We start from the raw sequence: 25,590 nt of genomic DNA, 5'->3' as shown, positions 1-25,590 counted from the left end.
GGCGCCAACGCTTACGGTCAATGTCCCGGAGTGCCTTCTGTAACTGTTTGTTGGCGCGTCTTGCTTCCTGGATGTCATGAATGTCGCCAGTCCGCCTAGCTCTACGCTCTGCCCGTCGCCGGAGAGCTCGGAGCTGTTCCACACGGGGGTTAGTGCCTAGGTGATCAGGGATCAAGCGGACTGACTTGGTAGACAGCGCCAAAGAGCGAACAATCAGCCTTCCGACGTCGTTTACCGAACGTAAAGATTCAGCGTGTTCCGCACAGGCTGTCCGGAAAGCGTGCCAGTCTGTTATCTTCACCATTCTGCAGCCAGATGCCGGGGGATAACCGTTATATGTTATGTAAATAGGGATGTGATCGCTCCCCCAGGAATCTAGGTCAGTGTACCAGTGTAAGTCCCGACAACTATCTTTAGAGCAAAGAGAGACATCCAGGACGTCAGTAGAGAAGGATCTACCGATGAATGTTGGAGAGCCATCGTTAAGTAGATGAAGGTCATATCTCTCAATGATATCTAGCCAGATCTTCCCTTTACGATTGGTCTTGGGGCTGCCCCATGCAACGTGATGCGCGTTTATGTCACCAACCACCAGAAAAGGCGGATCTAAGTCGCCCAAGATGGTCGTCAGATCAGTCTTCGAAACCAGGACCGATGGTGGTATGTAGATACTAACAACGGTAAGAGTGATCTTGCCGAGTCGAACCGTACACTTTACACAGTCAAAAGGCAGACACTGTGACATTGGCACAACTGTAGACACGAGGTCCAGGCGGACAACCAAGACACTCCTACATATGTCAGCGTCACCCTGAGTAACCATAGCATACCCGCTTATGCTAAAGTCCTTCTTGACGTAAGCGTCACTGATGGCCAGAAGAGGAACACGATGTTGTAACAAAAAAGGTTTGACGTCAAGGAGCTTGTTCCACAAACCGCGTGCATTCCACTGAATTAGTGCGGCACGCTTATATATTTGCTCCATGGTCGGAAAAGCAGATATCCATTACTAGTAGGGCCTGCACTTCAGGTAGGTTCGCAGCCTCAGGGCAGCATGCCACAATTGCTTTCAAAGCGGCTGGAACTAAACGCAGAATGGTGCTAGTGCCAGTGGCACTACCTTGCGGGGGCGGCTGCAGTTGCCTTACGCGACGTGGTGTCTGGGGCTGGAGCTGAGGTTCAGGCGTCTTCCTTGGGAGCCGTACCAGATCAGCGTAAGTTGAGTAAGTTATGCGGCGGTGGTTTAACATTGCAGCGGCAAGCTACGGCTTCCGTTATCAGCCTGCGCTCCAATCCTGTCGCACGAGGCGGACCGGGGCTTTGATCGCATAAGTAACTTTTTGGGGCCCACTTCTCGAGGTGACTTGGGGTCTGAGGCTGCATCTTCTCCAGCACGAAAACCAAACTTGTAAGGAGCGTCTTTAACAACAGGAGGGTTGTGGGCTCTGAGCACACGAGCTTGGAACCGTCTGGTAGCTGCACGCTTTCGTGGGCATAGCGAATGAGAAGCGGAGTGCGGACCCGCACAGTTGGCGCACTTCGGAAACAAATAGCAGCTTGCTTGATTCATTTTGAATTTCGAGCATGCATAGAGGCGAGAACCGCTCTGTGAAATTCCTTCTCTTTAGTCCGACCTTCTCTCTCTCCCACATTTCTTTACTTATTTCTCAACAGATATTGCCAACTTGTTGCCGTAAATGTAGGGTTTCGTGCAATCCCAAAATTCGCTTATGAGCTCTCTTCCAACGAGAACACAACATATTCCGCTCCGCGAGGTATTATAGCTCGCACTTACACCGTGGTCCTGTAGTTTATATGCTTATACGGCGATGCTGTCTATAATGCACTCATAGCTTTAACACTGTGCTACATTTGTCAGCCAAATTTCTTTTTGCGGAGTGCTGTAAGATCACGCTTAGAGGCAGTAATGTTCTTTGTATACTTAACATGGCCTAAGCTATATATGAATTGTACTATAAGCATTTAATAATTTGGTGTTTACGTCGCGAGACAACTGAGATCGTGCTATAAGCAAATGAAAATATTTAGCTTCTGTTAACCGGTTTGAACCGGTTGATATTGATCCTTTACTCGATCGATAAAATCGATCCTTTACTTTTTCTGCTCTAGACCCAAACCTGTACAAACCATATGCATGAACCCGAACCCGATCCGAACCTCCCCCCACCCAAAAAAAAAAGAAACAAGAAAAGAAGAAACCCGTTTCCAATTCCGCGTAGCGCGTAACCACTAGTGCGCTTATCGTTCTCCCGCTTCATATCACACGTGCCTGGCATGCATGCTGGCATGCCACTTGCTGTGTTTGGTCAGATATATTCAACATACCTCTGCACTACATGGTAGGGAAATTAGCTAGAACCATGAATGGCTTAGGAAGTCCACGAAGACTACTATGAGGCATGTAAACAGGAAACCTCTGCTGTATAAGGATGGGCACACCTAATGCATGAAAAGGCACGTAGTCGTTTAAAGGGGCACTAAAATGCAAAACCAACTTGGTCTCAAATGAAAGTCCTTGTTTCAATTAGTGTGTTAGCCGTCGGAATCGTTCGCCCATCAGCCAGCACTTGGTCATCGCCACTCCACATGGTTCCTAAGAAAACTGGCGACTGGAGGCCATGTGGAGACTACCGTGCACTTAACTTGGCAACCGTTCCCGACCGCTATCCATTACCCAACATATCGGATTTCACAGCGAGTCTATCAGGAGCCCAGATGTTCTCAAAGATTGACCTCACAAAGGCATACTACCAGATACCCATGGCAGAAGAGGACATCCCCAAAACCGCAATCGTGACTCCTTTCGGCCTATTCGAGTTTCTCCGAATGCCCTTTGGACTGCGAAACGCAGCCCAATCGTTCCAACGCTTCATGGATAATATCACGAGGGGCCTGCCCTTCGTTTTTGCTTGCCTTGACGACCTCCTTGTGGCCAGTACCTCCCGTGAAGAACACACACATCATCTCCGTACGTTATTCCACCGCCTTGCCGACCACGGCCTTCTTATCAACGCCGACAAATGCGAATTTGGAGTCCCCGCGCTCGAATTTCTGGGTCATCGGGTCGATGCCAGCGGGATTACACCACTCGCGAGCAAAGTCACTAAAGTACAGGAGTTTCCCCTCCCAACATCAAGTACGCAACTCCGACGATTTATTGGCATGGTAAACTTCTACCGGCGTTTTGTCCCCCATTGTGCGACGATCCTCCGTCCACTCGAGGAGCTCCTTAAGAATGCCCGCAGTAAGTCTTCGGGTCTCGTTTGGTCACCGGAGCAAACCGACGCGTTTAACCAAGCGAAACGTGCCTTAGCATCAGCAACAACGTTATTCCATCCTGTCTGCGAAGCTCCCACGTCTGTAATGGTGGACGCCTCCGGTCAGGCACTTGGAGCGGTCCTGCAGCAGCACGTCGGTGGCCATTGGCATCCACTAGCTTTCTTTTCCAAGAAACTCTCACCAGCAGAGGAAAAATACAGCACGTTCGGTCGTGAGCTTCTGGCTGCATTCGCCGCAGTGAAAAACTTCCGATATTTCTTGGAAGACAAGCAATTCATCGTTTACACTGATCACAAGCCACTCGTATACGCCTATCAATCCGGCTCCTTCTCTCTGGACGTTCTTCCCTCACCCTACACGAAGTACGCTATCACGGAATTTCGGAGCCTATTTTCTGTGATACATCTACGGGTTCGGAGCGACCATTCGTTCCTAGGAGCCTCCGGCGCCCAATCTTTGCAGCCCTCCACGGGCTTTCCCATCCGGGTATCAAGGCTACGCAGCGCCTCGTCAGCGCCCGTTACGTCTGGCCGTCCATGAACACTGACATTCGCGTGTGGACAAGGTGCTGCGCGTCTTGTCAGCGAGCCAAGGTGCACAGACACACTGTTCCCCCCTTGTCCACATACCCATTGCCAACTACGCGTTTCGACCAGGTCCACATCGATATCGTCGGGCCGCTTCCTCCTTCGAACAACCATCGTTACCTTTTGACATGCATCGACAGGTACACGCGCTGGCCTGAGGCAGCCCCGATGCAGGACATTACCGCCGACACCGTCGCCCGCACTTTTGTCTCAACATGGATCGCCCGCTTTGGTACCCCTTCCCAAATCATAACCGACAGGGGAAAACAGTTCGAATCTCGCCTTTTCACGGCCTTGACGAAGCTCCTGGGTACCAACCGCTGCCGTACGACCGCGTATCACCCGGCAGCTAACGGGCTCGTAGAACGTTTTCATCGGCACCTCAAAGCAGCCATCATGGCGCGAGAAGACCCATCCCGGTGGCACGACTCCCTTCCCCTCGTCCTTCTCGGGATCCGGTCCGCTTGGAAAGAAGATCTCGGGTGCGCGGCCGCTGACCTCGTTTACGGTACGACTCTTCGCCTTCCGGCCCAGTTTTTCGACAGCCCCTCGCAGGTTCCCGTCGACCCTTCGGTGTACTTGTCCCGCCTCCGTGAGCAGTTCTCAAGGATGCGTCCGACTCCAACACGTGCTCAGCAACCCGGAACAACTTTCGTGTCCCCGCACCTCCGCTCCGCTTCGAAAGTTTTCGTTCGCACGGATGCGGTCCGCAAGTCTCTCCAACCTCCATATTCGGGCCCTTACACCGTCCTGAAGCACGGGCCCAAGCACTTCACCATCGACTTCAACGGGAGACCAGACACCGTATCGATCGAGCGGCTCAAACCTGCTTTTACCGAAGCCGACGTCTCGGCCTCCAGTTTCACATTTGAAGACTACGAGTGACTCCGTCCCTTCTAAGGGGGGGAAGCCTTTGTGGCGAGAAAGAGGAAGTGAGCTCAAGGCTCGCGGCCGAATTAAAATCACGATCAGCTCCGTAGCTGATCTCGTCGCATCTAGACGTCTTTGTTCTGTCCTCCATAAGTGTAATGCAAGTAAAATTAGTTCACACAACGCTACCGTTTAGAAGAAAAACGCAATGAAAACAGAGCCGTTTTTGCGGCAACGAATGGGATCGCCAGGAGACAAAGATTGGCGGCAACCAACGAGACAGCAGGAGAAGCACGCGCTATCGTGACAGTGTGAATTTGGAACGGGTCCGATCGTAGTGTTCCGTATGCGCGGCATGATGCGCAATCTTACATTTTTCAATGCCGATTCAATGAATTTTAGCCAACAACGGTTCTCGCGAATGTTCCACTGCCAACGTCTATCTTCACGTCTTTCGGACTGCGCTGCCAGAACGCTTCGCAACGCACACTGGCGTAACCCATTGGGAGAGCAGATTTTGCCCCGCGCTGGGTGGGGTTTGAATGCATGCTCCCGGCGGTGTCACACGGGTTTCCTTCGTCAATATAATGCTAACAATCGTTCGAGGTACGAAGCACGCGCTGCGCATAGCGCGTGAGTCCGTGCTTTCCCGGGTTAGCTTTGGTCTCGTGGGTCAAAAACTATTGCTCTTCCGAGCAAACGTTTTGCCCTTGCCCCGCCAATGAAACATTCGGCGTCTGACACGATTCTGCCAATGGAACAGCTTTTGTCCCTTCTCGGGGCAAAAATTTGACCCAGCTCTGCCAATGGAATGCGCCATATGTTTTTCACCGCGACTGCTCCGTGACGTGGCACGAGCGTGCACGCCCAGCATGAACTAAAAACACCGATGCACCAGCCGAAACGACATTCACTGCTTAGCGCCGAAGCAAGAAAAAATCCGGTATAATTTGGATTGTAGCTCCGTAACGGAATCAAAGTTCTGAATTATGATGACCAGGCCGTAATTATCATAGCGTGTAACGTAATTTGAAGTGAACTTGTTTTTGCATTTTAGTTCCCCTTTAATGTCTTTTCTTCCATGAAAAGACCTGCAAGTGGTAAAGACCTACTTCAAGTGTTCTGTAATATCTCTTAAATGTGCGCAATTCGAGAGAAGTAAGAAACATTCCTCACCGGTATATCTACAGGGTGTTTGCTCTAACGTGACCAGAAATTATATTTAAAGCGAGCGATAAAAGAAAAGCAAGTGGTGCTTTTCTGCTACTTGAGTAAGAAACAAGTACTGCTTTACTAGTAGCACCTGTTTCTTAGTCAAGTAGCTGAGAAGTAGCGCTCGTTTTCCTTTTATCGATCGGTTTAAATAGAATTTCTGGACACGTTAGAGCAAACACCCTGTATAGTCTGCGCGTGGCGCAACCACCAAGCGAACATAATGCTTAGAAATAACATCCTACCTTGCAACGACACCATGGAACCTGGTAACCATAAACCATTTATAAGGTCCGAACCTGGTCTCGCCGACATTTCAGCAGAGTAGCACTCAGCACCTGGAAAGGGGTAATGAGTCTCCATGGCAACTGCGTTTATGATGGTTGCTATCAGCAGTAACACCGTCGCCCACTTCAGCTTAGTATATTGTATTAGGAATCTGAATGGAAGCTGGAAGCATCACCATCATCTCTGGTCAGACGTGCATAAGTCTCTCTTATGTTGTGAAACGTAAGAGGGGTTATAACCACCACATGCATAATGTTGCCGGAAGGCTCACTTTGGAGCCCTGTAACGCCGACACCACGCAAATCATGCACCATGTTTTTGCATATTCCGCAACAGCAAGGCTTTAGACAGTCAGGAGAAAAATATGACGGCGACAAACGATGTGGCTTTCTAGAAATTGGCTCTACTTTCTGATTTTTCCCACTTTTGCGCGGCTGCTGTGTCTGACACAATGCAACTACAAATATCAGACACATATAGCCCGAAAGCACATTTCACGACGAACACAATGGTATATTGCTTATCAGAAACTTTTCAACAGATGCTACGCAGAACGGCCCGGAATAGAGCAGTAAAGTGGACGATCGGCCAAGCTTGCCATTTTTTCACATAGAGATAGAATTTGGTAGAGCATTTTTGTACATCTCTGGCCATTGTCCTCTGTGTGGACAACAAGACAAACAACAATAACGGTTTATTCCGGGCGTCGCGTTTCCATCAGGAGCGGCCAAATTTCGGAAAAACGAAAAGTGCGCTAAAAGCGAATTCCAACTGACTTTTGCTTACCCCACGTTTGCTTTTAGTCCTAATCAAAAAGAACGGAACGGAAGTCTCATCTGTTGTCCGCTAGCACGAGTTTCCCGATCAACTCTGTCGCCACGGTTTTACAGAAATACAGAACAAGGAACCGGCATTTCCTTGTCGCACTGACATATGCATGCATTTACAGACCTCACGCAAAGTAAGCAATATCACCGTATAAATGCGGCGTAGACAAGCATTCACTGTGGATAGTCTGTGGGGTTCATAAAAACAGAGAACGCTTCTCCCTTGTGCCGCACACGTGTCAACGAATGACTCTCAAATATTAAAATATTACACTAAGTTGTACGTGTATACAACAGCAGTGGATAAAAAGAATACTTCACTTAGCCAGAGCATCTCGTTTGCAGCGCTCAGATGTTCGCCACGAAGCATGTGACATGTTAAATAATTGCACGTGTATGCGTGTTAAGTCAAGACACGGTATCAAATACACGAGTGTGTGCCAAGGGTTTTCAAAATTTGTATTGTTCACGTATACCTTTGACATACAGTTACAGATTTGTGCAAACATCAGGGTTACAGCTTATGAGCACGCTTTGTCATCACCACACCCAACAAAAAAGTGTTCTCTCGAGCTCTTGCAAATGCCCATGTGAACGTTAACTTGTGCATTAAAATTTTTTATGATTACTTGTGTCTCTAATACCCAAAACGCACTGACGCAGCATCTACATCGCGCGCAATCGTAATTAGGCAGCGATTGCGATCGTGCTCAGGTGCGGACAGAGTCTCGGCGACAGAGATCCACAACGCAGACACTTGTCCCGCGTTCGCGAACATGATTACACACTTCAAGAAGCGTTGGCACATGCGCAGTGACTTCCTTTCACTTCCACGTCCTCTCTCTACTCGCTCTGCCGGTTCCGCGTGGCAAGATGCGGTGACGGTGTTGGCAGTGGCCCAAACAAAGAAAACAACATGGACAAACGCTGAAACAGCTGAAATAGCATTTGCAGTAATGTGAATATATTTCAAGTAGACATCCTGGACCAACGTTTTATTTTAATTTGAAACTTCAGTGGGTATTGTGCAAAGCTCTCACCAGACGGCGTCGAATGAAAACCTGGATCACGAACGTGAAGTGCGGACGGCGCCGCGTGTCCAGCGGGATTGCGCCGACCATGATTGCGGGGCGATCCAGATCGTGTGCGACAGTACGTTTTGGGTATAAGTTTCGACAAAATCTATCTAATTCCTAGAGACGCTACACGTCCAACGGAGCTGTTCGTCGCAGGCAACGTTCACATACTACGGGACTATCGGAGGAGAAACTCAAAAATGGTATTACTTGCATACTACTAACCCACATTCTGTAACACATGCTATCTTACTCGTCTTAAGCAAATAATCCCTGCTTTGCCTTCTTAGATTCTAAACTGCTCCTCGATCCGTTCGCTCCACTCCCTATACGTTTGTAAACAAACTCCGACGACGGAAACTTTTTGCCTACTTCTCTGAGTTGAACTGCACAGTACGAGATGACCAGCATACAAAATTGATTCCTTGTTCATGAAGCATGTCAATTTGTGCATATTAAAAACTGAAATAGATTAGCATAATTCGGCCGACAACGCATTCCCTACGCTCGCTTTCCTCCGGAGACCTACTCGTTCGCCATCTTGAACTTTCGTAGCGCCACCTGTAGTTCATTGGAGTCGCGAATATGCATGTGTAACGTTGTTTGATTAATAGAGAGTATTAGTGAACCGTCGATAACGTCTCTTGCGTTGAACCGTATCCGGTACCAATCAGTGGATAAGATTCTGAGTCACACACGAATGCGATTGGCTCCGGTAGGCACGATAACCTTACGAACGGTTCGGTAAAACTGCCTATTGATTCCTACCAGCTCCCGTGGCTCAGTGGTTAGCGTGCTGGCCATGTCACGTCGAGACTGGGAGGTACCCCGTTTCGAATCCCGGTGCCGGCTGCCCTGTCTGAGGTTTTTCCTGCGTTTTCCTCATACGCTTTCAGACATATGTCGGCACAGTTCCTTTAGAAGTCGGCCCAGGACACACATTCCCCCAGGGCGTGAGTCGCGACGTTGCCCACCTCAGTGAGGCCGACAACGGCGAGCCCTTTCACCATCACCACCACCTATTGGTTCCTAGCATTATGTACAGAAAGTGCTCGTCCTTAAATTGTTCTTATTATACCCTGGACGTAAATACACTCTAAATAATTTCACACCTTTAAAGGTGTAAAATTGGTGTATTCTCATGTATTACACCTATTTTACACCCTAGAACCTTGGCTTCAAAATTTTCGAGGGTGTAACTATGGTGAATTACACCCTTTTATGAGACATTGTCAGGAGGGTGCGATGAGGGTGCAACAGAGGGTGTATTTGGAGGTGGGACAGGCTCCATTTCACAGGCTAAATGTATTCCTGTTCCTGTGCAGTGTTGGAGTCCTTGTGGTACTCAGAACATAAGCTTGTGATACAAGTTGTGATATAAAGACCAAATGCACAGTTACTCAACATTTGGTACACTGTCATCTAACCCCTCAAGGTGAGATGACTGGAAAATATAAAATTACTACTATGTGATAAAGCTGTATTAAGTGATACGTTTGAATACCTTCATGCCTACCTAATGTAGGATATGTATGCTGCATGGCATAATGTCAACCTAATAAAAGCATAACTATTCAGTTCTTGTGATTGTGTCTGATATGTATGATGCCCGCATATACCCACATCAATCACCTATAACATGTGTGTGCTGTGCAACATGTGTCTGCAATGTCCTATTTTTGCTTCACACAGGGTACAGCTGAGCAGTGTACTAGAAAAGTATTACAAGTTCAGTGTGAGAAAAGTATATTCTTGACTTTTTAAAGAATATTTTGCATGGCTGTGATCGAAGAGTGATGCCAAGATAGCCACAATGACACTCCAAACTACCAAGCATGTGCCTTCTGTAAAAACTAGAAACACTATATTTTCGCAGTGAAGCTGTAATAATTTCCAGCTGCCTCTTCTATGGTCTGCAGGTTACATTACACCCTTCCATACAATTACACCCTTGATTTCTTGATGGTGTTCCGTTACACCTTCAAAGGTGTGCGCCATGCACATGTTCTTTTACACCCTTTAAGGTGTAAAATTATTTAGAGTGTAGGATTAAAGTGGGAACATCATATTCTGCGCAGTTTCACCCCTGCTTACTCTTCGCACGATCTACATGCAATTGCTACAGCGAAATATTCGCTGCTCATGACTCCAGCGCTGTCAAACGCAATATTGCTAATTTTCTGGTTGGTTAACAGTCGCTGAACGAGGAGAAAAGCCAGGAGAAACCTGCCGAAAAACGCGGCACTGGGCTGTGTGCCGCACGCTTAACAGTGCGATGACCAAGTGTAGCTAGTATATAGCCAGTCCTTAGGTCTCCCCGGCACGGGAGTTTTATTGTTTTTAAGTAAGTAAGCTAGGATAAATTTGGGAAATTTGGTAGATTTGACATTCGGTACAAAGCTATAAGTATTCAATGTAGTCTTAATCAACACAGGACATGAGCAGCCTAGAGTGACAAGGAAGACGAAAAGACCTATGTATGGTGGACTTTAGGAATATCCAAATCCATTGCACCCTATATGTGTCTTTTTAGCTGCAAAAATTTGTTTTCATAAAAAGTGGACTTACTTTTGCCATTGGATTACTCGACGTGGCTGCTAGTAGGAAGCCGTATTGTTTTCTCAATTAGGGGACCACTTAACAGAGATATTTCAATCAACTTTTTAATTATCGACTTTAGGATCACATTGCAATTGTGATATTATAGCCTGATCTCTATATGATCCGCTCGAACTAATGATGAAGCACAAAAGTAATCGCAGCGCGCGCCACAGACATAACTATTTTACCTCCGCCGTCTGCTGCGAAGCACAAGTGGTCGGCAAAAGAGCGACAGTGACGTCGATCTTTCCGCCCTCACTTAACGTCACAAAAAGACGTCATTCGCGATTCAGGCAAAACATGTGGCGGCGAATGAAAACCGAAACCAAAATTTGCCAGGCCTACATCATGGCGGCGGCCTTTCGAAGCTAGTGCCATCTAGAGGGGCGACGTCAGTGAATAAACTCTATTGGAGACATGTTAAGGCAAGAGGCTCAGGACGAGAGCCGCCGATATCTCGAGCCAAGACTGTTCTTCTAGACACAGATATCGTGATTGGCATGGTATCTACAGGGTTAAGGATGATGTGATAAAGGGTTCATTGATTGTTGTGGGGTCACCAGAATGCGTGAATAGGGAAATAAAATTATTTACAACTCAGGTGAACAACCTGTCTTCGTGAGGAGCTTTGTTGGGGTGCGGAAGGAGTGGGGAGGAAATCTTTGTAATAGAGCTGTAGATATATAGATAGAGATATCAGCGTTGTTGCTGTTTGTATGGTCAATACTTTCTTCATCTATTGCACGGCAACACTATGAATACATACACTAAAAAGAAATACTTGCGTGCTTCTGAAACCTCCTCAAACCCCTAGTGTTTTCTAGCCAGCTTTGTTACAAAGATGCAGCCATTCACCCAACCTACTTTCGCACCCCAACGAAGCTCCTCAAGGACAAAGGTTGTTCGCCTTAGTTGTGAAAGTATGGGATTTTTCCCCATGCTGCTGACCCCATAAAACTTTCACACGTGATCCTTAACCCTATATGTACCATGCCAATGATCAAGATGGCGCCTAGGAGAACAGTCTCTGTTCGAAATATCGGAGGTTCCCTAAAGCCCTTCCCTTTGCATTTCCTTACCGGTTCGCAGATTTTCTACCCTTTCACTATTGAAGTCATGTTTTTTATATGTACACAAAGTATCAGAACCTGCGATGCAGCTATCCAAGTGTGTGTTTTTCATTGAACGAGTGTGTGCGTGAGACGCCCCCTTTCTGAAAGCCACAAAAATCCACGCTTTATACAATGTGTCCTGTCTACGAAATGCCGCTGCGAAATAAGGAACAGGAGTTTCGACTGCAGATGTCGTTGCATATAAAGTGCTGAGTTAGTGCGTCATCCGGCGTTGTATCTTACGAATGTATCGGTGACCCCAAGAGGTCCTTCTCGCTTTATTCACTTCACCGAGGGACAACACAATGACACGGAGAGAGAGAGAGAGAGAGAAAGCAGAAACAACAACGTCACCACATGTAGTACCTAAGTTATGTCCCATGATTTCACTTTGATGATGTTATGAGTCAGCGAGTCCCGACTTTTATTTATCTATTTTTTAACCCCGTCGGCAACGCAGCCACCTTGCCTTTGCACTGTAAACAAGTCAGTGAAACTTTCGTGTGTGTCCTGCCTTTGTTTTGTTCTAATTGGTATAATGTTTAACTATCAAGAAGCAAAATCTTCACATGATCATTCACTAATTATACAACATGTAGCACAATGGCGCGATACAGGATGCGAATGAAACGACAGAAAGGAAGGAAAGACGCCTAGGTCCGTTGTCAACAATGCGTATGTCTAGAGACAACAGTCTGGTACTGCGCAGAGCAGTAATGGGAAACAAGTTTACAGAAAACCAATAAGACTGTTTCTTCCCGTTGGCCGCAGAGGTTGTCACATTCCAAACATATTCTTTGGCGAACAAATAATCCATCAAAGTGGAGTCCATGGCGAAGTTCCGACCTATTTAAAGTAGCACTGGACGATGTCACAATCAGTTAAACATTCCGTTTACACGACGTTGCAGGTCAAAAGCGCATACTAACAACCGCTCTGAACGACACGCTCTGAATAACAGAGAGGTCATGCTAATGCAATTGTACATCCGCTGTAAAAATACATTTTGACCAGCAGTGTGTGAGACATAAAATGAAACGATTATGCTAAGATATATTGTGGGTTTGTGTATTTCCAACGTGGGTTCTCGACATGAGCAGCCGCACATGAGCAGCACTGAAAAAAGGCAAAAGAAAACAAACGTGAGGCGGTGAATTAAGGTACTAGAAACTGAAGGAAATGTCCGTAATACAAGACTCGTTCACGCACAAAAAATACTTTGCTTGCCTACTTAACAGCAATCCGTTCACAACCTTGTAACTGTAGCTACGAGGCTAATATTTTAGAGATTGTACACATCGTAAAAATGGAACATACGAAACCTGAGGTCGCCTGCAGGTGGCACATATTTTGTGCGCCCCATGAAGCACACATTAGCGTTCATTAGTGTACTCTATAGTATGCTTTGTTTGCAAAGTACATTAACGGTCACTTGGGTAGTGTGTAGCATGCGTTGTATATGCATACATGTACACGTACTACATGCTTGACCAAATGCGTGTGGTTGATTGTCACTCTGATGCCGCAAACATGAACGAAAGAAATACACTTGTAGGATGTTCGTCGTCGGAGGCTGGGAAGTGAAAAATATGGAAATAGGGTCTTTGTCCGTTGGCCAGTTAAATGTGGCTGCCTCCATATTGGAATGTGCGGTACTTGGATTCGATTTCAGATGTACGAATTCTAGGCTAGATTGATGTTGTCATGTCAACACTGGCACGGCACGGGAACAATAATCCTTTTGTGGAATGTTTAACCTTAGATAGACAAACTGTTGAAACTTATGAGGACGTTTACCAAGCAAAAAAAAAAAAAAAAAAAACGATATATGAAGACTTGTGTCTTCGTATATCGAAGACTTCTGTGTCCCATTCTTTGATTGAACGACACACTCAATCTCATGAGCGTGCCCTATAGGAAAATATGTGTGCTGCAAAATCTTCATTTATCCATCACAATCACATGTCATACACAGTGCACCAATTAAATACCTCTCGGGTCCTGGCCGACGTGGTACACAAGACCTCTCTTGAGGCTGCAAGTCCAATAATGAGAGTGCGTATATGGATAGAGTAAAAATACCGCGTTCTATTTCCACGTAGTGTTTCCCACAAGCAGTGATGCGGCGCCCGTTACTATTTTTCTGCTTTGCGAATTCGTATTTAACGACCTTCCACACATTCACATGCCATTCACACATTCGCATGCCTGGCTGTGTACGTCCACGTATCCGCGGGAGGCAAAGGGTTACGGTATGAGGAGCGCTGCACCTAAACTCGGGGGCAGTTTTGGGGAATGTGCGTATGTCACTCAATTTCCGTGTTTCTGCCCTAGCGTATAGACGTGATATAGTGCTGCGCGGTTCGCAAGACGTCACATATCATACCTCTGTGCGTAGAGAAGGGTAATGCAACAAGATGCTATATCGTGCCCCGTGTCGGTGTCTCTTGCAGCAAAGGAGATATCTCTTCTCTGAATGCCCTGAGCAGTATATTCTTTGTGGTGGCTTTAGCGCTCACAATCTGCTATGGGGAGCGTATATCCACTCAGATACGTGGGGGAGTATGAGCTCATGGATGACACATGCATGACGGATGGGGTTAAACGACGGACCAGTGACGTTTCTCAAGGGTCACACATGCAGCAGATGCTTGCACGTCTCTTAAGGTGCCCGGTCCGGTGTCCTGGACGGCGAGCTGTGAATCTGTGGAAAGTAATCACGTTCCAGTGCACATTTCCCTTCCGCGAGGGCGTCCAGTTATGCACAGAGTTCGGGTGCCTACAGACGTCAGCTTGAAACAGGGGTAGACGAAATGTTTACGGTGTTACCTCACTAGGTTACTTCAGATCATTAATGGGAGTACGCTACCCCGTCATCGAAGATCACCTCGGCATCTTCTAAGTATAGTGGCGTGAACGTCGAAATTGAACAACTGCGCCCTATTCGTCGTGGTACGAAAAGAGTAGTTTAGTATGCCCAATTGCTCCAAAGAATCTCGGAATCGGACCCAGTGCCTTGGGAATGTTCTGACCCAGGGCCCGGTGCCTTGTCTGTGCCGTCTCTTAGTGTACTCCCTTCACTTGTGTTTTATCGTTTTTAATGCGGAATCGTCATTGTGTATGCGCGAAACACTGTTTGTGTTCTCAGCATTCGTGGTGACGGCGCTTTATTTCTGCGAAGCCCCAAAGCGCTTGGCTACCCTATTGTAAAACGATTTGTCTCTTCGAACACCCCCCCCCCCCCCATTGTCATTGTCAGTCGTCATCCTGCTCGCCGCTCTTGATGCGCATTCCGCGAAAGGGTTATGCAGTCTTCAGCTTACACACAATCAGAGAGAAACAATACACATTTTCACAGATGCGTCTCCGAGAGAGCATGAATCAGCATGCGTTTAGGTGGTTCCTGAGCTAACCGTTGTCTAACTTCTTCCCCTGCACATCTGCTTCAGTGCTGTACGGGCATCGTCATGGCGCTGCAGTTAATCTCGGACCATTTTGAACGACCGCAGGCCTTGCTCCTCAATACACAACACCACTGGTCTTATGATCCATAAGAGTGTGTTGTTTGTGTTCGTTTTTAAGTCTCCGCATTGTCAAGGTTTTTACCGCTTTTAATTACCAATAGTCTCTTCTACGCTAGGCTGGACTCACCATAGCACTGCCTAGCATACCGAAAGCATGTCTAGCATGTCAACAGGCGTGATATCGTCACACAGAGGACCTTTGGTCATTGTGCTTTTCATTTAATCTTTATGTTTCATGTACCTATCTGGGAGTGTAAACCAGTCACTGTTTTTATGAAGTAGACAAAATAAATTAAATAGTGACGTTTTGTGTTACTTTTTGCAGATTATGTCTCCAGGTGAGGATGACCGGGAGAGGTAATACCTGCCTGGACGACCAAGGACTCAACCACAGATGACTACGTGGAAGCGTTTCTAGCATTATTTATTTGCTTTTAGTAAATGTGTGCCCTTCAACGAACGACAATCTAGATCAGATCCTCTTTTGTTTCTCCATTTTGTAGTTGATAATGCTTGAGATGTGTAAGAGCGACAATAAAGTGGAGTAGTGTTTTATGTCGGTCTATTCTGTTACCTTTACTGGGGTGGCTGTCGTACTGAAATCACTTAGCTGGTTTCTATGAAGTTTCTGTTTATCAAATTTAAGCCTAGAAAAACACAAATGACTTAGGGTGAAATGCTCTTCAAAGACTTTGAATCAGCGAACAGTGTTCAATGTCTTTTGGTACTCTTTTCCCCTTAATGATAAGTAATCTACAACCTATTTCTGCTTGGGACCAATGTATGCGTGTAGGCGTATACATATTTACAGTTTTTCAGTTTGCCGTCCCATATTTTCGTGGTTTTAAAAGAATTTTACAGACGCGTTTCAACTTGCCCGGATCTTCCAAGCACGGATATGCGGTGCCTCCAATAGCGAAAAGAGCACGAAGAAATCAGTATCGTGATTATGCTTTGCGGGACTTGTACGTTTACCCTTCTTCGCTAAACTTGACCAGGCGCTAGGAGCAATAAAAATATTTCATATATATATGAAAGCATGGTCGCACGTTTTTTTTACACAATTAAATCAATCATTTTACATATTTCTATGTATTAAGAGGTATACCGTGTGGGGGATTATCGGAGACTGATACCGGCACTGATACGCGTAGCACCCGTGTCACGAGTGCTGACACGCCCCCCTTGTTTCCTTTCCTTGTGAAAGGGTTTAAGTAAAGTCCCTGAATTGGGAAAAGTACCGCCATCCCTTGATCTCGCGGCCTTTACCTTGGACCTTGCATGGCGGTCGCACAACTCGGGTCAACCTTAATAATAACACTGGAAAAAATGTAGTCTCGTTCCCGAGCGCGATTACAGCAACCGTTGGGGATATTAGGAAATCTTAATTGCACAAAATTATCCTGTTACTTTAACGCGAGGATTTTGTTCACTTGACATTCCCCCAGTGCCCCAAGGGTGGCTGTTATCGCGCTGGAAAATGAGGTTTTAAGGTTGACCGGAGCTGTACCACGCAAACCTATGCTGTGGCCGCCATTAAAGGTCCACGGTCGCGGCGGAAAAGGGAAAAAGATGTCGCTATACTTTTCCCAATCCACGGACTTTAGGTGTAAGCAGCTAGCAGTGCCGCGCTCGACCTTCTTCGTCTGGTGGGCGTTGAGACAGCGGCATCACATCGGCATCAGCGCAGCACAGCGGCATCAGACAGCGGCACGACATGACGTGAACGTGAAACAGCTCGGCAGTTCCTCCGTTTGCGTGCGCACAATCGCCTTCACCCGCTCCTCAGGAAAATTCGCCACCACCCTGAAAGCGACTTTCATTGAGTGGCACAGATGACACGCCCGAGCCTCACTGACTTCGTATAACTAAGGACGTGACACCGCCGGAATCCCTTAGGCCTCTACCAGACCCTCCCATCTTCGTGAGTCTTTCGGGTTTTCGCCCGACGCAAGACCAAGTTCCCCCTGAAGTCCTTTGAGCCCATTTTTATGCCCTGGTAGAAAAGAAATTTTCCATTTTTGCAGCAGTATACACGGATGGCGCTGCCACAAATGGCAAGTCTGCCTTGGCATTTGTAATACCACCTGAAGGCGTAGTGCAAAGACGACGCCTATCGCATCCAAACTCATTAACAGCTGCAGAACCCTATGCCACTCTATTCTTTCTGTAGCACACAGTTGATTTTACCCCGGTAGAATGGACAGTGTTCACCGACTGAAAATCTGCACTGCAAGCTATTGAGAAACAAGGTATACGATGCTCGTTCGCACCCCTAGTGACGGATGTGTTAATGGCCTACCAGCATGTGTACAGAGCAGGACGCACGCTATTTCTCCAGTGTGTTCCAGCCCATTGTGGTATCGTGGAGAAACAGGGTGACAGCGCCACAGAAGCAGCTCTCTCATCTCGGAGACAGACGAGTACCGTACTGCTGAGAGAAGAACGTCATTTGATTCTTCGTCGTGTAGTGGCACCCCTTGCTTCCCGTCAATGGACAAATGATATTCTCCTCCCATCTATGCTTACAAGAGTTTATCTAACGCTCGCTTTCCCGATGCCACGAAACACCTCTCGTCAAGACTTGCATTAATTCATCGGATGCGACTCAATGTGGCTTTTACGGCTCAGTAGCGTTCCCGCTTGAGATAAGTGGGCTTTCCCAGATGCCGTCACTATGGTGGTCCGGAAGACTTAGAGCACATCCTTCTCCATTGCCCGCACTACTAGCCTTCCCGAACCACACATTCAGGGTATCTTAATCAGTTGGGCTCTCGCCCCCTCACTTTGTCAAAATTGCTTCGTCTATGGCCAAATCCAGTCCACCAACGCTCTGCTCTCAAAGTACGACTTCAAAGCACTCGTACTCAAAGTACGTACTTCTGACCTTTTTGGACACCGTAGGACTTCGGTCCTCACCATGGGCGTACCGATAGGGGGGAGGGGGCTGTGCCCCCTGGAGATTGAAGGTTGCGTCTGAAAATAGTGCGCTGATTAGTCATAGGTCGTAATGATTATTCTCAGGCGTCATAATAGGAACCTCTGAACACCCGCACAGTCCGCAACGTCCGCCTCCAGAAAAAGATATGTGGTAAGGGAGGGGGTTGAATGTATGCCCCCCTCCCCCCCCATGGAAGCACTTTGCCCCCTTGAAAACGGGATGGGAACGCCCATGGTCCTCACTGTGAGATGGCTCATTATTCCATTGCACCATATTACCACCAGCAATGGGGTAGAGTTTCGCCTCTGGCGATGAAACTCCCCAGTCATTATCATAAAATAAAGTTGTTGTTTTTTGCTTAGGCTGCATCACACAACCCCAGTGCACGTACGTTGATATGATTTGACGATTTAGCCAGCGAAGGTATCAGGGCAACGGCTGGAGTTTGTCCAGTAGGCTGGTGACTGTGAGAAACGCCATAAGTGATCAAAGAGCCCAACGCTGATGAGTGGGATTGCACGAAGGTCCCTGAATCTTGGATATACCGAATAGTGTCTGATCGATGGTCTTTAGTTGGCGCATAAGTGTTGTCGTTCCCGTGTTGTCCTGAGAGGATAAATTCAATTGTGGCCGGGACGGCGCAGGTTGTGTACAGCATTGTGTTGCTGAGGCCCAACCTATAGCGGAACAAAGGGGTAAAGTCTGTGCTCAGTGGCACAATGGACATGCAGTGATAAGTAAGTCTGCTTGGCGTAATGAAGGGCTGTGTGGTGTCAATACTCCTTATTCATAAGTGCGCGCCATCTATGTGCGAAGACTGAGACTACGTTTACGCGCCATGTTTGAGTAGAGCCTCCTGTGGTTTCGGTTTTCGCCACGTTCCCTATCGCCAACAACGCGGCACCCGGGAAGCTCACCGGCAATGCCCCACTACTGTTCCGTGCCATTGTGCACACAAAAGGGCAGTGTTGGCCCCCGAGAAGGTAAGTCTTCAGTTAGCTGTTATTGCCTCTGAATAATTAAAAATGCACGTGACACGATCACGGACAGATCATGCTTAGATCGCGGTTGTTTCGCGTGTCACGGGACGGCAGCTTCTTTCAGAAGTATGTCTATATGCTGCACGCGAGCTACAGAGGACTTCATTTATGTGCAGAAGTGTTTAATTTCCAGTGGAAGCGCGCTGCCAAAAAAACAAAAAACTGGAAAATGACAGGAAAATGACTGGAAAATTACCTTTGTGCACTGCCTAGTGGTGCTTGTCAGATTGGGCCACTGTTGCTATAATTATTTTTAAAAAGGAGCTGTGTACCAAGCAGGTAACCAAGTACGACATATCAGATTTCAGTGCAAAAGCAATGTGCTCCTTCTAGTGCGCTGTTGCCTTTGCATCATTAAGGAAAACGACACAACACGCGAAGAAATAGCCACATAATCACAGAAAGTCTGGCTTTCGTGTCTCCAAGAAGGGTGCTATTCCTCTTTCTTTGTGTGAACAGTCAGCCTTCTTGTGTCAACAGTCAGCCTTCTCTGGCGCGCTTATCCGACCCTGTTTGCCCGTTGTGGAAGGCAACAGCAAAGTTGTCCGTAAGAAACGGCAGCTTCGTGAGCTCGGCTGCCCATTCTTCCTGCTCGCCTGGCATCCTAAAAAGCTCGAATTTCGAGAATGCCGACTGTCCTGTTGATTCCGCTGCAGGAAACCGCACATAGCACGTCCGCCTGTATGCTCAAACATGGCGCCGCCGCCAGTCGCCGCCACGAGATGGCAGCGTTTATGAATAAGTCGTATTGTGCTGAGGAATGTCCACTCCGAAATGTCTGGACGACACAGTTCTGTTGAGCGGCCATGGTGCGAACCAGGTCGCGCAGCAGGTGGCGGCGACTTACAGATAGGATCGCCTACGACCTCTTGATAGTATGCTGGAACCGACTTTAGGTTTGCGGTGAGCCACTGCAGCCGTCTGCACCCTAAAGCCACTGCACCCTAAACGATGCAGTGCGGCTTTGGAGTCGGTGTATACCACCCAGGAAAGTTGGTTGATTCCAGTATCATCTTCAGAAATAACAGAATGGCACTCGAATCGTTTATAGAGAGTTTGGCCATTAAGAGGAGCCTAAATTGAAGCGCGCCATTCGATGTCACAGCTGGACGACTTACCTCGCCGCCAACCGGTCCCCGATTTATGCAAGACACGTGCGTATCTCGTCCTTGTAGAGCCCTTCGTCCTTGAATTCTTTCAGTTCGCCAACAAAGTCCCACATTTCACAAGCAGCTCAGTAGTGATAGATATAGCACAAACTGGACACCTCCATCTAATCAGAAAGCACACCTTGCTGGAAAAGGACCTATCAAAATTAGCTTAACACCAGTCAGGAGTGGAACCATTTTAAGTTGAGACGAATATTGCACTCTTTGAAGTTTTAGCGAATAATGGTCGAAACCAAGTCATCTGGGAAACTCCAAAGGAAATGTATTCCGCGCTTCATAGAGTCGTAATTAACCGCGATGAAAATATATAACATGTTGTTTATGACAGTGAAAAAAAAAAGTCTAGGAAGCAAAGCGAGCTGGTGAAGATGTTGCATAATGTAAAAGCCCGAGACTAGGGAACACGAAACGACTTCATGTTGTGTCTGTCCTTTCGTGTTCCCTAGTCTCGGGTTTTTACATTATGCAGCATGTTGTTTATGCTGCTTTATCCATCCTGTGTTGTGTTGTGCAGTCGATCGTTTCGGATAATATTAGCAACATACTATAATAGTTAATTGCCAGCATGTTGATTGAGAATCGCTTCTCGGAATTAAAGCTTGTGCTTTTCACATAAAATGATTGAACCTCTATGTGCAATAAGGGGATAAGTCAAATTATCCCCTTTTAGTGTTTTTGTTGCAATGATATCTACATACCATTATCTACCTGCCAAAGACAATTTAGGACAGTATTGCAATTTATTGACTCGCAACAGGTGGGTAAGAAACGGCAAATGCATGTGTGTCAATGGGATGGACATTCAGATCATACCCCTTTTCTACACATGCGTAGAAATGGTGTAGCTTAAATTTTGCTTGGGTGCAGAAATCAACTTGGACTTCCGATCGAAAAACATGTTCTTCCTACCTCACGTAACAGTGTCAGCAGTGCTACTGAGCGTTTTAATCGGAAAACGTGCGCACTATACTAATACGTCATGTTTTGCTGGTCATACAGAACATTATTTTCAAGATTATGCTCGTTTAGCAGCACGATAATCACGATCTAGGCTGCTCCACTGCACAAAGGTAACTTCGGCCATCCTGCCGTCACCATGAAAGTCCGACTCATGAAAAGTGTTTTTTCCTGCACGAAAGCCCTGTGCGTGCTTTGTTATATAGAAAAAGGGGATATGTCATGCTCCTGGATTTTGTTCAATCTCTGCTAAATCACAGGCTCAGAAAGGACGCTAACGGGACATGCATGTAGAGTAGACACACGCATATATGTTACACATTTTACATTTGCGTTATTCGAGGGAACTTATCTGCAACTACTTTACCAAATATTCACTTGCAGTTTTCTCGGTTTGGGATTTTCGACTTATCCCCGTATTGCATACAGAGACTCAATTATCCCTTGCTGTGATTTTATTCCTCAGATAGTAACATAGTGGTGGTTGTTCTTCGTTTGATAGACCGCTTGAGTCTCACCTGTGTCGATTCCTTGATGACTGAAATAATATGGTACAAGAGATTGATTGTAGCTGGTCGGCTACTATGATAAAGAATACTTGGTGCTAGCATTGATTTTCCTTCTCAGATATTGAAAAATAGTTGTGACATAGAAAAGTGAGCGTTTGGATGGATGGCCTATTGCTGGGAGGGTTGATATAGAACAATTGTTGTTAGTTCTGATTATATTCCCTAGATATTATAGAAATTGTAGAGTTATGTACGTTGCATACTCCCATTCCTTACAATATCGATTCGATGTTGCATCAGGTCATCCAGGCTAACTATTAAGACTCAGTTACCAATTCGAATGTATCAAGTTAAACTTTATTTGGCATCGTATGACATGACGGTAAGCACAAGTAAAGCACGAGTAAAAATATTTTGTTATCTACACCACACTTTTTTGTCACATCTAGGGAATAAAATCAGAGCTAACTGTAATTATTCTACGACAGAGGAATCAATCCCCAGAGGTCCAGCAGACCAATCAGTGAATTTTCTATACCACAACTTAATATCTAAAAAAATAAAAAAATCAATGCTAGAAATAACTATTCTTTATGATAGAAACCGACCACCCAGAACAAGTCTCTCACAGCATATTAGGCAGTCACCAAGAAATCGACAGAGGCAGAGGAGTGAGACTCAAGCAGTCTATGAAAACGACAAACCACGACCACTATGTTTCTATCTGAAGAATGAAATCAAAGCCAGCGATAATTATTTTACATCAGGGACACGGCTTTTAGCTTCAAAGCCAGCGATAATTATTTTACATCAGGGACACGGCTTTTAGCTTCAATAAGATGTTTTCAATCCATACGATGACAATCAAATCAAATTCATTTTTTTATTATAGGACATCTGATACTCAAATATGTAACCTCCATCTTTTTCTCGAGAGACAGGGATAGATCCACCTGCAACCAATCTTAGCAATAATTGTAAATAGTTAACGCAAGAAACGATAGAAATCATACATTAACAGGCGAACATGGTGGATAGACTCAATGTCCACACGCGGGCAAACCATTTCTATAAGACATTCTAGACAACACGTGTAAAGAATAGATACTATCCCATTTCAAGCCATACAGACACTCACAAGAGAATTAAGTATTCCATATTCGTGATAATCAAATGTAGCTATATGTACCAACATATAGCAACATGTGAACGATTCGCAAGTAGGTATGTGTAAGGAATCAATTATTATATGCTATTAGAAATCGATGAAGTGAACAGCTAGCACACCCCCAGGATGGATAAGGCACGCCAACCAATATCTTATGTTATATCATCCAAGATAATTATTCGACATTGAGTTGGGAAGCTATCATTTCAAATCTATCAATTGATAAAGATCGTAATTTGGACCTAATTGAATGCTTTCTTATAGATCGACAACATAGAGATGAGGGGAGAACCTACTAAACCTAACCTGCTGAAATGTTGACTATCATATATTTACAGATCGCGGTCTGGTTATATGTTTAACCATTTTTTCCCGATTATACTCACTATCACCCATATGTCAGCCGCATACATATCGGGACGCTAACAGAGTTCTATTTGACACCTTGTGTTCATATCTGGTAGGATTTGCATCGTTTGGATCAACGATGATTGAAGAGCAGAAATTCATTTGTGAGAGTTTCAGCATCTCATGTATCCACATTCATTGAACTCGATGACCATATCAAGCGCCGTGAACCATTAGACAATTTTCGGCTGATACCATTTTGCTCTCCTTACGAGAAGCTACATGCACTTCAAGGAAAAAGTGTTCGATATTAAAATGAAGAAGTTATGGTTAAACGTGAGAGCCAAACTGGATACCTCCGCCTAATCAGAAAGCATACCTTTGCTCGAAAGGACCTATTAAAATTAGTTTAACAGCAGTCAAGAGGACACATTTTATGGAACCATTTCAAGTTGAGACGAATATTGTGCTGTTTGAAGTTCTAGCGATTAGCGAATAATCGTCGAAATCAAATCATCTGGGAATCTCCAAAGGAAATGTATTCCGCGCTTCATACAGTCGATTCTTTTTTTTTCTTTCGTTTCAAGGTACATCCTTCGTTTACTAATCTAACGGTCACGTAAGAATGAGTGAAACCGTTTTAGTATTCCACTCGCTTTCGAGATCATGCAACGTGCTACAAAGCGACAGCGTCTTATTGACGTACACTATCAAGCACCGATTTCATTCAACTGTCACATATATAACTCTATTTACTTTGTGCAGCAGTCGAAAACACATCTTGCGAGGACGATAATGTTTTTGTGTGGTTGGCGTTCCCAAAGAGCACTTGGAAAAAGCCAGACGGGTGTCTCCGCCACAGTGTTTCGCGGCTTGTGTTATCATACAAAAAGAAGAAGAAAGAAGAGCGTGTCGGCAAGAGGTATCGCATTTCACATGCTGCTCCTGCGAAAGGAGAAGCTGTCCACGATGCATTCACGTGATCCCTCCTTCCCTTGAAATAAAACAAAAATCAAGGGTCTTTAAGCTAGCTGTCGAAGACTGAGTCCGGTGATTGTGAACGAACCTCCATGGACGACCCTCTTCTCTCTGTCCCGTTCCCAGTGCTAGTTCGTCATGCAAGATGTGAGTGTACCCCTCGCCCTTATGCCATTTTGGTTATTTTTATTTCGAAACCATCACAGCTGGTAACCACAATACGCGGTCATGCGCTGTTTCTCGATTCGTTGCTTGCTGTTGTCACAATGAGCAACACAAGTTTGGAAATGCATGTCTATAGAACACCTCTACTTTATAGTGATTGTTGAGAGTATTGTCAGCGGGTTATTTGCTTTAGCGTGTGGCATGTCCAAAGGCCGTACTCCAACGCAAATGCACGACACAGTATGAGAGACATATCGGAAAAATGGAAACGTTAGCCGACTCTTTGATAATGCTGCTTGTTGTTGTTGCGTGGCACCCGATCAAGATCTTAGCCGTCCCACACTTTGTTCTGATTGAGAAAAGCATTCACAGGATGTTTCGTTTTCCTTTGTTTTGCAGATTGCTTTTGTACAAGGATGATGCCAAACAAGAATCTGGTAATTTGTAACATGTCCTTCGGTAGTTAAATAAAAGAGTAGAAAAATAATGTGCTAAAATAAAAAAGGAATATATACACTGTTGTCTGGTCTCCGACATACATCATTATTTGGGTGTACTTATCACAGTGGCATGGGGGAAAAAATCATGCTGTCACGCGCGCATTTTTCAAACCGAAACCGAAACTACAGACGGTCTAAAGCTTGAAACAAGGGGGCTTCTGCAACCATTCAAAACCTAGGAATTCCAAACCGAAACTAAAACTACACATGGTCATAAACTATACGGGAACCAACCTTGGCGTCGGGTCCCGACATCCATTTTGTTAAAACCGAAACCGAAACTACAGACGGTCAAAGCTTGAAAATTATGGGGCGCTTGGTGGGAATTTCAAACCGACACCAAAACTACACATGGTCAGAAACCAACCTAGCTGGCGCTCTAGCGCGGCAACCAACCTAGGTGGCGGGCCCCGACATC

At 46.0% G+C, this 25,590-nt stretch overlaps 1 protein-coding gene and 1 long non-coding RNA gene across 2 annotated transcripts in view; both read left to right on the top strand.

Annotated features, from left to right (window-relative positions):
- The window catches only part of LOC135384836 (uncharacterized), a 105,307-nt gene extending 89,355 nt beyond the window's left edge, over nucleotides 1-15,952 (top strand). The window contains exon 4 of the mRNA XM_064614020.1: nucleotides 15,723-15,952. Coding sequence (XP_064470090.1) covers nucleotides 15,723-15,758 — 36 coding nt within the window. The 3' untranslated portion in view covers nucleotides 15,759-15,952. The remainder of the gene's footprint in view (nucleotides 1-15,722) is intronic.
- An 8,627-nt stretch (nucleotides 15,953-24,579) lies between these two features.
- On the top strand, nucleotides 24,580-25,186 carry LOC135383788 (uncharacterized). Its single transcript, XR_010420067.1, has 2 exons — nucleotides 24,580-24,654; nucleotides 25,072-25,186. It is a non-coding gene; the product is annotated as an uncharacterized LOC135383788 (long non-coding RNA).
- Nucleotides 25,187-25,590: the final 404 nt, after the last annotated feature.

The sequence above is a fragment of the Ornithodoros turicata genome, chromosome 2 (genome assembly GCF_037126465.1).
Source record: "Ornithodoros turicata isolate Travis chromosome 2, ASM3712646v1, whole genome shotgun sequence".
NCBI lineage: Eukaryota > Metazoa > Arthropoda > Arachnida > Ixodida > Argasidae > Ornithodoros > Ornithodoros turicata.
Note: the sequence above shows the minus strand (reverse complement) of the source record. Positions and strands in the feature narration are given on the sequence as shown.